Consider the following 14,740-nt stretch of genomic DNA (forward strand, 5'->3'; position numbering starts at 1 on the left):
GTATCAACCTAATACTTAAATGTAAAGTATGATTACGAGAGCTTTATCTTGGGGCCTTTCAACGCTCAAACAGAACACGCGGGTTAATCACGTGGTTTCATACCAACCAATCAAATGGATGAATCCAGTTTGCGCGTTCAGCTGGGGATCACGTGGTTTCAGTCGGTCCAATCAAATGGTCGAATCCTGTTTAGGCTTTCTCTGTTAGCGCGGGGAGGGAAACGGCGGATTGTAGCGTAGCCTTCTCGTGTTTCCATCCACGTTACCGGGAGAATCTACAGTTTCCACTAAAAATGTCAGAAGAAAAGCCTAAGGTACACGCACGTCTTTTTGTCCCAAGGTCATTAAGTTATTTTGAGCCGAGTGTAATGCATGGCTGTAGATTGGTTGGATGTTGCATTTTCAAAGACACAAAGCAGCGGTTTGAGAATTTGCGCTTTTTCCGCATGTGGACAGTGCCATGTGTATTTAACTCAGCCATCCGTTCAAATGGATTGCGAATCATTACATATGTAGTTGTTTACTGTTTAGCCGGCAGTAATTTGCTTTATTTCCGCGCCAACGATATCCGTAGATTGGCTTTCTTTGATTGCGGATAGTTGCTTCAACTTTGCGCCATATGCTAATGCTTTGAAAGCGTTGGTGTTTTTGTAACGTCGCGCGAAACAGTAGTTTAACATTTATATAGATGTTGCCAAACTGTAGTCTGGTTGTTTTGAACATTATTCAGCTCTCGAAACGTGTTATTTTTTTATCAAGCAGCGACTGATGTTTATATATGGGAGGGACTGAGGATTTACCTTGAATTACTAATAATATCTGTGGTCTCCCCGCTGTGTGACGGGGAAAACATCACAATAGTTGTTCACGTTTCATACTTATGATATTAAAATATATATATATATATATATATATATATAATCTAACATCACACTGTCTACGCATTTCAGGAGGGCGTGAAGACCGAAAATGATCACATCAACTTGAAAGTGGCGGGGCAAGATGGCTCTGTGGTCCAGTTCAAAATCAAGAGGCACACACCCCTCAGCAAACTGATGAAGGCCTACTGCGAAAGACAGGTAGGACTACAGATCCAGTCATATTTGCCAAGCAAGCAGACCTCATCCGCTGTGTCTGATCATTTAAGTTGATGTCTGAAAATTGTGTGAAGAACAGATCTTGTTCATCTTTCTTTTTCCCTTTTTTCAGGGCTTATCCATTAGGCAAATAAGATTCAGGTTCGATGGACAGCCAATCAATGAAACTGACACACCTGCACAGGTTTGTCCACCCCCACTGTAACCTTAATTTAAGAAAAGGAGGGATGAGTTGAAATACATTTGTTATAATCAACATTGTCACGTTTGTTGATTGAGCTTCACTTGTACTGAACCCGGGAACATTCCTTTAAGTGATTAATAAACGTTGAGAAAGCTGCCAATGGTCCTGGGCAACCGGTTAATATCAGGAAAAGTCATGGAAATTAGTCAAATCTTTTTTTCTCCCCAAATTGGAATTCCCAATGTGCTCCTAAATCCTCGTGGTGGTGTAGTGACTTGCCTCAATCCGGGTGGCGGAGGATGAATCCCGGTTGTCTATGTGTCTGAGACGTCAATCTGCACATTTTATAATGTGGCTTGTTGAGCGTGTTACCGTGGAGATCTGGCTGGTGTCACTCAGCCCGCCTTGTGATTTCAAACTCTCGAACTCCGGGGGTGGTAGTCAGCGTCTTTACTCACTGAGCCACCCAGGCCTCAGTAAAATCTATTCTTAATTTAAAAGAAAAAAAACTTGAAGGTCATGGAAATTCATTTGATGAGGTGTCGAAACCCTGTTAAATCTACATATGCTGGACAAATCCTATGCAAATCTATCAATGTATTCCAACACACATCCAGTTTGACACAAAAAGATCGACTAAAAACGTTTCATGTTTTTTTTTTGTTATCTGAATTTTCAGCTGGAAATGGAGGATGAAGACACTATTGATGTATTCCAACAGCAGACGGGAGGGTCCTGCTAAAGATTTTGCACATATGGACAGAGTTTGTTTCCTCGTGCACATCTTCACATCAGTTCCAGTGCAGTTCAGGGGTGTGCGTTAGGGAATCTAATTAAGTTAAAGGATTTTCTCTTCTTTTTTTTTTTTAATCATCCAAGAACCTCATTTTCATTTTGCAGTGTTTTCCCCCTGAACTGAATTGGTAATGACAATTGGTAATGTTATTTTAATTTTTTTGAGTTTAACATATGCCTGTTATATATGTTTTTGTATTATCTACGTATGCTTGCACCTCCCCCATCTATTTTTATATACAAGGAGGGAAGTTTTGTGAAAGGATGTTTGTGACTACTTAGAAGTATGATTCCACAAATTATCGAGTAAATAGATAAACTTTAAGCATCCCTTTTTATAGTCTTTCAAATCTCGACATTGTAGCATTGTGTTAGTTACGCCTCAGGTTTGATAAAGATAAATTGTGGATCATATTCTTTAGATGTTTTTAATTTTAAATTCTGACACTTTGATGCAGATGTCTTTAAAATTTTCAATTGTTATTTGTTTTGAAGTCTGAATCTCAGAACATGATATCCATAAGTGTTTCCCTTAATTTTATTGACCGATATTTTGCCCTCTGCAGATGTAACCTCACTGTCTCACTCATGTAAACTTTCCAGCTTATCAAGAGTGTTAAACACTATATTGGTGTAATCCGATTGCAGTTCCACAGTAAACCCATAACAAAGCAATGTGTGTAGGTTCTTCCGATATGTGGAATGGCAGAGTTGTTAGGGAGAATATCCTTTCCCTTCCCATTGCTCATTTGTACATTGTTTGCCCTTTACTATTGTATATAATAAATATAGTTTGATACTCCATTTGTATTGATGTTTTTGACTTGTTCTTATGGCTGCATAGAGTTTTAAGATTGTAAAAAAGAATTTCCACTAGATGGAGCAAATGTGTTTTTGTAATGGTTTAAAAAGTTTTGGATGCTTGTAAATTTGGTCCATACTGCCTAACATACTTCACAACAAAAATAAAGTTGTCTTTTACTTCTAAATTACTACACTACATAATTTTCATATAACATCAGAACTTTTTATGTTATATTCGCTTCAGAAGATCTACAATCCTCAGTTTAATTCAGGGAGAAAATGTGTCATGCATTTGGGGCAGATTGCGTCCATCTGATGGGGAAATTATGAAAAATATGGGTTTAAATAAAAATAACTTGAAATTATACATTTATGACCAGAAGATTGCTGCAGAGATCCTCTCATTTCCCTGGTTGTAGCAAATAGTTTTTTTCTTATCACATATTATGCCTTTTGATATATATTTTGACATTATCAAAGACTTTAAATCACTATTTTTGTCAAAAGTTCAGTAGTATTGAAGTCACATTATCATTACAAACCATGGTGTTATAAAGAGAAGACTTAAGATTTTTGTTACCTATCATTTATTTCAAACATCCCAATTCAATAAATCAGCAGAAAAAATTAATAAAAAATGTCAATTAAACCAACAGGAATGAACAGTGATAATTAAGTCTGTGTGCAAACATAAGACTTAGAATAAACATTTTGCTCCCACCTCTAAGTGTAAACTTTTCATAGTATAAATGTGGCAGGGCCGGGTCGTGATCCTACGCACCCGGTCCTGTATTAGGATAATTAAGCCACGGTGAGGGATAAAGGTCAACTGCAGAGGATCGTGCGGGAGAGAGAGGTTGTTTACGGACATGTCCATCATGTGTGTGTTTATGTTGTCTTTTAAGTTTATCATTAAACTATTATTTATGTTGAAAAGCCCGTTCTCGCCGCCACCTTTCCATTGATCCCTTTAAACTGGTGCCGAAGCCCGGGAAGGAGGAGGGATACGCCACAGTAGAGTTCTCGCCACTACCGTCCACCCCAATGGAGCAGCCGCGGCCATCTGCCGGGGGACAAGGAGCCCAGCCGCCTGAAAGCTTTTTAAAAAAAAATATTTTCCTATGTGGGGCCTGAACACCAGCCCAATTTTTTGTGTGTGTATAACAAATGTAGGAAAAGTCACCCATACCACTGAGATGAATGAAACCATGTTTTTTTTAAAGAAGCAAAGTTCATAAGGAGTAATTTTTGATCCCAAAGCTACATACAGGTTAATTGCCACGTACAAAATGTGAGTCTGTGGTTTTTGTAAGTTGAACATGACGGCATGTGATTTGGTCTTATCATTTTCTATGACCAAAAAAAATGACTCATCATTTACTCAACCATATGATATCCCAGATGTGTATGACTTTCTTTCTTCAGCAGAACACAGAACAAATATCTCAGCTCAGTAGGATTTCAAATGCAAGTGGATTATGTCTTCTAAAGCATCACAGTCACTTTTGGTGCTAATAAAATCAATATTTCCGTACTTTTTAACTATAAACCATTGCTTCCGGTCAGTGGTGGTATGCGCATATGAAATGATTGTGTTGACACGCTGAGATACGAGAACTGATGCATCTTTATAATTTCTTATCCTGGAAAGGAGCTGTAGAATAAAGGACACTCTCTCAAGTTGTTAAGGGTGGGAGGGTTTGTGTGCGTTTGTGAGTTTATCCTGGATGTCACAACCAAGTAGAGAACGTAAGATTACGTCCATAACATGGGAGCGTGACTACATCACATGAGATGGCATGAACTACAACCTCTCGTGAAGCTTACTGGCAGAGTAAAATTAAAGTTAAAAAGTACTAAAATGTTGAGCTTTGTTTACACCGAAAGTGATTGAGTCGCTTTAGAAGACATTAATTTAACAGCTGGAGTCATATGGATGACGTTTCTGCTGATTTTGTGATTTTTGGAACTTCAAAAGTCAGATCACCATCTACTTACATTTTAAGGACTTACTGAGCTAAAATATTTTTCTATTTTTCCTCAAAAGTGCCCTACTGAAGACAGAAAGTCATATACACCTGAGATATCATGAGGGTGAGTAAATAATGAGAGAACTTCCGTTTTTGGGTAAAGTATCCCTTTAAAACGATTTGGAGTTAAAAAGTTTGAGAACCACTGCACTACAACATAACTTACTATGCAAAATCCTGTTCAGCAATTTTGGAGTAAGTTTTGTTCTGTGTGATGTCTAATTGTTGTTCATTATTTCTTCGGTATGTGCTTGAGAAATCTCGGTTCTTAGAAACTGAAAGTAAAATGAAAGATAATTTTTAAATGACTGCTTTCCTTTGCCTCATTTTACAAACATGGCATAGATTTACTGAGAAACAAAATTGTCCTTTTGTGTCAGTCTTATTTGTCAAGGTTTGACTAAGGACAATAGTACAGAATAGATAGAGCTAGATAAAGAGATCTTGATTTCTGTTTAAAAGCCTGTCCTAGAAACACATGGAATTGGCTGAGGTACAGATAGTCATTTTTATCTTTCAGGGTGAATGAGTTAATATTTTATATATTGGATATACATTGATAGCTAACTGTGGAATAAGGAAGGTTGATAATATTAATGAAATTATTTGCATCAGTGTGTTTGTCTCTACTTTGATTTACGTGGCATGATTTCATAATTCAACAATTCAATCAAAGACACCTCACACCCCTACCATGGACTGTTTTCTCCTCTCCCGTCTGGGAGACGCTAAGGGAGTCTTCACTGTCGCACCAGAAGGAACTTAGGAACTGTTTCTCCCCTTCAGCCTACTGAACTCTGGCACTGAACTAAGCTGAACCCCCCGACCAAAACAACAACAACAAAAAAACCTTATACTGTACAATATTACTGCACAATAGTACAATATAAATGCACACTACCTGTAATACTTGAATCCTATGCACCTTCTGTCTTGCATTTAACTGTTTAGATCTGTTCCGTGTAATTTGCACTACAATGCTAAATGCCATATTATACCTTATCCTCATTCTCAATCCATATATACTCTATAAGTGATCCTCCTCCATGTCCTATACTCACTCCGAAGCGCAGAGCCCTTGAAGTGGGTACTCTGAAGGAAACATGGCATTGCTATATGAATGTAGCCTTCGCTAACAGTCTTGTGTAAGGGCCCTTCGAGAAAAGATTCATTTTCTCACTTTCGTTTTGAACAAGCGTTCGCGTGGTGTCCCCTCCCACAGGAGTGCCCTTTAAGGACGCAAAAAAATGCAGTTTTGAATCACCTCAGAACATCGCAGTGCCGTTACCTCAGATGAGTAACAGGTCAGATAAAAAAGTCCACTCCATGTATTGTGTTATAAGTTCATCAAAAGATTAATACTCGATTACATCCGTATTTCCGACATCGTGTACCACTTGTGTAGCCAGATGTATTAATTATAATGGGAGCGGTCACGTCGCTTTCAGTGAAATAAATGAAATTAGTCTTTTATAGAATATTGACATAAACTGAAGGAGCTGTCAGGTTCAGCCAAAGCCAGTTTGGTTTTGTTGAAACTAATAAGCACCTTTAGGCTACCACAGTACTGCAGCACCCTATAACGCATATTATGCAGTCTATGTGTGGCACCAACTCCCAAGGGGGGCACCATCATACCCTAGGGGGCACCAGAAACCCCCACCGGCTGCCCTTACTCGCATGTTATATGTTATTCAAGGACCCTGTTGCATTCACTGAACACCGAGTGTTTGCCTCGCGCTCGCACTTTCTCATCGCCTTCTTACCATGCACCACATTACCAGGGTAATGCCGTAGTACTGAATTATTGATCATGTTCATATTTCAAGATACTGTCATGGTACTCCAAGGTCATTTAAAAAATACCATGGTTTTACTGTGACACGTCATAAACATGGGGTTATCACAGACCATGTCTGAAAATAAATAATTAACAAGTGTATTGCCATGGTGCTTTTTGTGAGTAATATAACAGAATAGGATATTATTTGTGATAAAGGACAAATTGAAAGAAATATGTACAGTATATACAAGAAAATTGTTAAATACTCAAAAAGCAAATAAATTAGTTAAGTATTTATAATTACAACAGGAAACAAAGCAAAAAAATAATTGCCCTTTTTTAATCTTTCCGACCCTGTCCCTAATAAGGTCTGTGCACGTCACTGTTGCTGTCTGCCATGTAATAAGAGAGTAAGAGCAGACATGTGTGTTTATCCAAAGCGTTTAACTTAAAGCACTCAGTAATCCTCTCTAAAGGCAGATGAATTACCTCCTGACATGCCTGTACTTGTGGAGAGTCACCGAGGGTACAAAGGGACATTTACCATAACAAAGATGCAGCGTTATGTTATGCTTGGAAACGTCATGCATCTTTTTAATTGAAAGGTTTTAAAAATGGAAAGTGAAACACTTCAGATTCAAAGATCTATAATCAAAAATCTCAATTTCATATGTCTCACCACAATCCCAAATTAAGGGTATTATGCTCTGATTGTGCTCTGTGGTTTTGTAGTTCTCGATTGGTGGGTTGAGACCAATGGCGAATTCTCAGGGCCAGCAAAGCCTTCTCTGCTGGCCTAACATGCCAAATAAATAAATACATATTTTTCTTCCTTTCATTCTCAATCACCTTTTTGCCTATGTATTTTAATTGCTTTCCACTCCTAATTAATCTACAAACAAATTGAGAAAAAAAACAATTAAAAAACAACAACAGATACAATATAGTTTCACATGATTTGTAATAACACATTAGGTTTATAGGTAGACTATAGATATATATGTGTGCTTTGTTACACTCACAAACATAGCAAATAGGTTAATTGCAAGTTACAATGGGCCGACTGTGTGTTCATGCATTTATTTGCTTAAGTGCAGTGCAACAGTAGGCTTACAATGTGTTTACTATTAATAATAATCCCATGTTTTATTTGCAAAGTACTAAATAGGGTTTACAAAGGGCTTTAGGCATAAATAAATTGGATAGTACTGAAAAAAACAACAACCTGCGAATGAATAATCGTTTATTTTTGAATTGTTATTGTTTGGAATCAAACTAAATTACAAAAGTAACTAACTACTGAATCAAATGCATACCAGAACTGTTAACCTGAGCAGTAATCTTTAGCAATAATAATAATTATTATTATTCTAAATTCAGTTTAATACATTTTTGATACTATGGCATAATTGCAGTAGGGAGCATGTCTTTTTATTTTTTTTATTTGGCTACAACTAAATATTAAACTGCTATTAATATTAGCAATGCACCTTATTACCTTGATACCGTGTGGTATTTTTTTGTGATAGTTCACATTCTGTGACAACCTCATACTGGTATAGGGCTTTGGAGGTCAATACATTTGTTTCGGTCTAGTAAAAGGTATGCACTCAGCAGCAACGTCCCCTAGAGTGTCTAGTGCTTGCAGTAAATCGGAGTGTAACCCTTGGTCTGATCTCACAGGGGAATGCTGCTCTGTGTGAGCTGATGAGTGGTTTGTCATTCTGATTAAAGGCTCTCGTTGCTCTGATCTGTCTCATGTATCAGGTCGACAACTATCAGTCTTGACTGAGACATAAACACGCTGACCTATATGCATTGTGTGCATGCATTCAGCAAGCAGTTTCACACAAGTGTGAGAAAACAGCAGTGTCTCTGTGTGTGTTCTAAAGATGGAAACTAACTTCAATAACTGCAGTTTTAATGAATTTGGATTTGTGTTTGCTTAATTTTGTAATATATATATACAATTATGTCTTCTCAGTATTTGACATGTTTATGTAGCACTGTTAACCTTGTTATACAAAAAGAATATTGCTTAGTTATTGTCCTAAATATCAGAGCTTGCATCTAATATGCATCTAATGACATTTAAATTGTCAGTTTACCCTCCCATGTTCAGTGTGTATACACAGCGGTGATGGTGGATTATGGAAATAAGGAGGCAAATACATTCTCTCTGCTTATACAGTCGGTGAAAGAACAATAGAATACTAAGCAATACTATTTTTGTAATATGTAATACATATACAATTTTAAGTATATGAGACATTATATATATATATATATATAATATATGATATATATATATATATATATATATATATATATATATATATATATATATATATATATATATATACTGGCGGTTTATCTATTTCTCACCCACAACTAACATATCACTTATGAAAACATGGATTTAACCACTGGAGTATGGATTACTTTTATGCAGCTTTTATGTTTTTTTGGACCTTCAAAGTTCTGGCCACCATTCTCTTGCATTGTATGGACCTTAAGCAGCCTAATCTCACAGTGAAATCGGAAAGAGTAGGTCGACTTTTCTTTTGCAAAAACCTGTATATGGTTACCAAAATTTAAAACACTGCCCCCAGTGTTCCTTTCAGCTGTACACAATGTAATACAGTGAAGAGGAATGCATTATTATGGACTCTATTCCCCAACCCAAACCTAAACCTAAGCATTAGTGGAGTAAAATGTAAATGTGAAATTAAATTTGTTCTACCTCCAAATCACACGCATCACTGATTAAGCGAACGCGAGTAATTCTTGGTTCCAACGTGGATATGAACGTGGGTCTCTCACACTACTGACGCAAGACGATGACGGTCGAGCCACGTGAGAAGGTAAGCACACTAAAACTGATGCAAAAATGTCTGTTGGGAAATCTCACATATCAGTTAGTCTGCATTTCAAGAAGAATGGCTAACTTAAAGTTGTCTGCATATAAAGCTGGGACAGGAGAAAATATTTTAACACAGAAAATTTTCCACACTTCACCTTTATGCCCCACAGCACCAACATACAAATATTACACAAGCTTATTTTCCATTGACAGGGTCATCCTCCAATCATAGTGGTAAGGAGACTTTTTGCTTGTATTTCGCTGTTACCCCTTTACATTTACGCCACAGCTTAAGACCTCAATGAGAATGCAGTGAGCTCAAAGGAGCAAAAGTGATGCTGCCTCCCTTTAACCGCTGGTATCACTGTTTTTTTTTTTTTTTTCATATTTCATAATATTTGTCTTGTTTTAATTTTGTACTTTTGTTATTTTCTCATCTACTGTAATTTTTTAGGATCCACTGCCTTCCTTGATTCTTCAGACACACACAAATCTCCTGCTGTGGTAATACTGAAACAGGCCTCATTCACCATTATGCAACACCTCATTGGACACATCTATCAGTCTGATGATTATATCATTATATCATTTTCCCCCATGCCCCTCATATTCTGCCGAAAACACCCTGAGGCTTTGATAAAGCATCATAGAGTTCCTGGCAGTTATCTGCTACTGTAACTCTTTGGTCGCCCCACTTGCACTGAGGAGAACTTGAGATGAGAAGAGCTGTGGGATCAGGGAAACAATGAGCCTGATAAAGTATTTTCTGCATGGAGCACATTATCTGCCTTGCTGGCTCTTACACACAGAGCTGGAGGAGATATCAGATAGCCCCAGTCTATGTCTCAGGCAAGCTGGCAGAGCATGGGCACTGGTGTGGCAGATAGCATCAATGGCATAGCTGTGGTGCATGGTATGAATGTGCAGAGACTTTGATTTGTCCTGAAGTAGGTTGAGGTTTGACTGTATTTCAATCTTTGACTCGCCTTTGCCCCTGTGACAGTACATTTACAAAGTCATGTAAACGCTTTAGTATGACTGAAATCATACCTGTCTGATTTTTGCAAATCCTGACTAACAGACCTAGATAATGTGATTGTAGATTGGCTTTGTACAGTATGTATACACATTAAATTTAAACTCTAAGTTTATGAGCGGGTCCACGGGGGGGGGGGTGGGGGCGCTATATCACGATAAAAAATGTACACTTAAAACGTTAAAGTCCCTGTATGCATAGATCAGGCATATGAGATATCATTTGAAAGCTTAGTATCTGAACTTTTCAGAGAATACCATAACTTTTGCATTTATTTTACACAAAATAACAAAGCAAAGCCTGAAAACATTTGTGTCGCAAATTAGCGCCTAGAGGTAATGTGGTAGAAATATTAATATGAATACAAAAGTCTTTCAAATGGCATTTAAATGGAAAAGTCATATACCAAATGAAAGCTCTCATTCTCAGAAATGTGACTGTTCACATTTTTTAAATAAGTAATTTAAGAGATATTCAATGAAACAATGATGGTGATGCAAAAACTGAAAATTAGATTAAATGTCTATGGACGAGCACATCCGTGAGGGCTAAAATGCATTATAGCGCCACCTGAATTTCAGATCTGTAAGTGATGGAATGTGTTAGAGAAAGTGCTGCTGCCATCTAGTGGAATGAAATAAAGCTGTGAGATAGAGTGAACAGAAACAGAAATACATGCTTACAAAGTTGGAACCAAAAAATCTAAATAAAAATAAAATAGAAATAAGACCAATTTTTTGCCATTAGTCCACGGTGTGTGTGAATGGTGTACTTTTAAATTTGAATATGAAAAATTGCAGGCAGCATGACAAAAATATATCAGTTTAACATGTTAACCACAATTGACCTTGAAGTTGTTCACATTCTTCAAAGACGTGTTCTGTATGTATTTAACACTTCCTCAGCTGATGTCCTTTCTTCAAATATTGAATTACGCATTGTCACATTTTCTTGTCTTTTGTGTATCAGTAAGTAGAACAGATAGTTTGATTTAAAATTTCAGCTTTGAGGAATTCTATGAGTGAAACTCATGTAGCTATCATGTTCCTTCAAGTCAGTACAATTCAAATTTTGTATGTGGCTTCTCAATGAACAATGAGCTTATGGCTGTTATGAATGAGGCTGGAGTGAAGACAGACGAGGAGGTGCGGATCCAAACGCAGTTTTAACTTTATTGAAATAAATGGTAAAACAAAGGAAAACCCACGATGGGGAAACAAACATAAGCAGGGAACTCGGGAAGGAAACACAGAGCAGGCTTAACAAACATTACCAACATTCAACAATCGACAGGGACTGAACAAACGGGCAGGGTATAAATACAAGACAGGACCAATGAACAACCAGAACTCAAAATTACATGATGAGGTGATGAACAGAAACCAATGGGAAACTAACGAGGACAGGTGAGAACAATGAACACAATGGCTAACAAGACTATGGAGGTACAGAAGGTTCAAAAGTGAAAACTATGGAGTGACGAAAGTATCAAAATGGGAGACAAAAGGGAAACAGTAAAACAGGACAAGGTCATACGTTACATAGCCCCCCCCTCTAAGGATCGGATCCCAGACGATCCAAAAACGAGAAAACAAAACCCAATACAAAAACCATAGAAAACAACATGATGGCACCGGGGGCAGACAGACAGACCAGGGGGGGCAACAAGGGGAAAATTAAACAGTCCACGGGGGCACAAAGAGACAGGTTTCGATGGTCTGGGAGCTGGCCACCGGGTAGATGCAGGAGGCCTAAGAGGAGACCACTGGACAGGGACTGGGTCAGGGGGCCTGGGAAGAGGCCACGGGACTGGGACTGGGTCAGAAGCCCTGGGAGGAGGCCACAGGACAGGGACCGGGTCAGGAGGCCTGGGAGGAGGCCACGGGACTGGGACTGGGTCAGAAGCCCTGGGAGGAGGCCACAGGACAGGGACCGGGTCAGGAGGCCTGGGAGGAGGCCACAGGATAGAGGCCGGCTTTGGTGGCCTGGGAGGTGGTCGTGGGCCAAGGGCCGGTTCAGGGGACCTGGGAGGTGACCACAGGACAGAGGCCGGTTTTGGTGGCCTAGGAGATGGAGTGGCCACAAGGGAGGCCGGCGGAGCCACGTGAGGTGGAGCCCAGGAGGACCTCTGAGGCGGAGCCGAGGGAGGTGATGGCTCAGAAGGCCCAGACGGCGGAGCTGAGGGAGGCTCAGGAGGTGGAACTGAAGGAGGCTCAGGAGGCGGAGCCGAGGTAGGCGGCGCCGTGGGAGGCTTTAGGAACGGAGACCAGGAAGGCTCTGGATTCTCTGGGGGCAGAGACGTAGGAGGCTCTGAGGGTGGAGCCGTCGAAGGCTTGAGTGGCTCGAGAGGCGGAGCCGTAGGAGGCTCGGGAGGCTCTGCAGGCGGAGCCGTCAAAGGCTTGAGTGGCTCGAGAGGCGGAGCCATAGGAGGCTCTGGAAGCGGAGCTGTAGGAGGCTCTGGAAGCGGAGCCGTAGGAGGCTCTGTGAGCTCAGGAGGCGGAGCTGAGGGAGGCTCTGGGGGCTCAGGAGGCGGAGCTGAGGGAGGCTCAGGAGGCGGGGCTGAGGGAGGCTCAGGAGGCGGGGCTGAGGGAGGCTCAGGAGGCGGGGCTGAGGGAGGCTCAGGAGGCGGGGCTGAGGGAGGCTCAGGAGGCGGGGCTGAGGGAGGCTCAGGAGGTGGAGCCGAGGAAGGTGGCGCCGTAGGGGCCTTTAGAGGCGGAGCCGTAGGAGGCTCGGGAGGCGGAGCTCTAGAAGGTTCTGGAGTCTCTGGGAGCAGAGCCATAGGAGGCTCTGGAGACAGAGCCATAGGAGGCTTGGGGAGTAGAGCCGTAGGAGGCGGAGCCGAGGAAGGCCTAGGAGGCGGAGCCGAGGGAGGCTCGGGAAGCTCTGAGGGCGGAGCCGTCGGAGGCTCGGGTGGCTCAAGAGGCGGAGCCGTAGGGGGCTCTGGAGGCGGAGCCCTGGAAGGCTCGAGAGGCTTGAGGGGCGAAGCCCTGGAAGGCTCGAGAGGCTTGAGGGGCGGAGCCCTGGAAGGCTCGAGGGGCGGAGCCCTGGAAGGCTCGAGGGGCTTGAGAGACGGAGCCCTGGAAGGCTCGAGGGGCGGAGCCCTGGAAGGCTCGAGGGGCTTGAGAGACGGAGCCCTGGAAGGCTCGAGAGGCGGAGCACCGGGAGGCTCGAGAGGCTTGAGAGGCGGAGCTCTGGGAAGCTCGGAGGGCGGAGCTCTGGAAAGCTCGGGAGGCTTGAGAGACGGAGCCCTGGAAGGCTCGAGAGGCTTGAGAGGCGGAGCCCTGGAAGGCTCGAGAGGCTTGAGAGGCGGAGCCCCGGGAGGCTCGAGGCGGAGCTCTGGGAAGCTTGGAGGGCGGAGCTCTGGGAAGCTCGGGAGGCTTGAGAGACGGAGCCCTGGAAGGCTCGAGAGGCGGAGCCCTGGAAGGCTCGAGAGACTCAGGAGGCGGAGCTCTGGAAGACTCGAGAGGCGGAGCTCGGGAAACTCGGAAGGCGGAGCTCTGGAAAGCTCGGGAAACTCGGATGGCGGAGCTCTGGAAAGCTCGGGAAACTCGGAAGGCGGAGCTCTAGAAAGCTCTGGAGGAGGAGCCCTGGAAGACTCGAGAGTTGCTGGCTCTTGGACGATCGAGGCTTCTGGTGCCGGCTCTTGGACGGTCTTGGCTACTGGCGCCGGCTCTGGGACGGTCGAGGCCACAGGCGCCGGCTCTGGGACGGTCGAGGCCACAGGCGCCGGCTCTGGGACGGTCGAGGCCACAGGCGCCGGCTCTGGGACGGTCGAGGCCACAGGCGCCGGCTCTGGGACGGTCGAGGCCACAGGCGCCGGCTCGCTGACATCAGAGGCTACAGGCGCTGGCTCGCTGACATCGGAGGCTACAGGCGCTGGCTCGCTGACATCGGAGGCGACAGGCGCTGGCTCACAGACATCGGAGGCGACAGGCGCTGGTTCACTGACATCGGAGGCGACCGGCTCGCTCACCGTGACATGCGTGGGCTCTGGCTCGCTCGCAGTGATATGCGTGGGCCGGGAGGCGGAAGCCTGTCTTCTCCTCCTCCTCCGGGCAGGCGAAGAGGGCGCGCTGGCTCGTTGACAGGCGTGAAAGGACGAACCACGGGCGAATGGAGGGTCAATACTGTGGGAGGCGCTACGGGGT

At 42.5% G+C, this 14,740-nt stretch overlaps 1 protein-coding gene across 1 annotated transcript; it reads left to right on the forward strand.

The window, feature by feature from the left end:
- Positions 1-200: 200 nt before the first annotated feature.
- Positions 201-3,028, forward strand: LOC127658989 (small ubiquitin-related modifier 3). Its single transcript, XM_052148585.1, has 4 exons — positions 201-314; positions 951-1,079; positions 1,210-1,281; positions 1,961-3,028. The coding sequence occupies exons 1-4, from the start codon at positions 294-296 to the stop codon at positions 2,021-2,023; spliced, it is 285 nt and encodes a 94-aa protein (XP_052004545.1). The 5' UTR covers positions 201-293; the 3' UTR covers positions 2,024-3,028.
- The last annotated feature ends 11,712 nt before the right edge of the window (positions 3,029-14,740 follow it).

The sequence above is a fragment of the Xyrauchen texanus genome, chromosome 18, assembly GCF_025860055.1.
Source record: "Xyrauchen texanus isolate HMW12.3.18 chromosome 18, RBS_HiC_50CHRs, whole genome shotgun sequence".
NCBI lineage: Eukaryota > Metazoa > Chordata > Actinopteri > Cypriniformes > Catostomidae > Xyrauchen > Xyrauchen texanus.

Bases quoted from the DNA above. Each gene is read 5' to 3' on its own strand.
- LOC127658989 (XM_052148585.1), top strand. From the start codon at position 294: ATGTCAGAAGAAAAGCCTAAG. The intron at 1,080-1,209 runs GTAGGACTACAG...CCCTTTTTTCAG, and splicing joins AGGCCTACTGCGAAAGACAG to GGCTTATCCATTAGGCAAAT. The intron at 1,282-1,960 runs GTTTGTCCACCC...CTGAATTTTCAG, and splicing joins AAACTGACACACCTGCACAG to CTGGAAATGGAGGATGAAGA.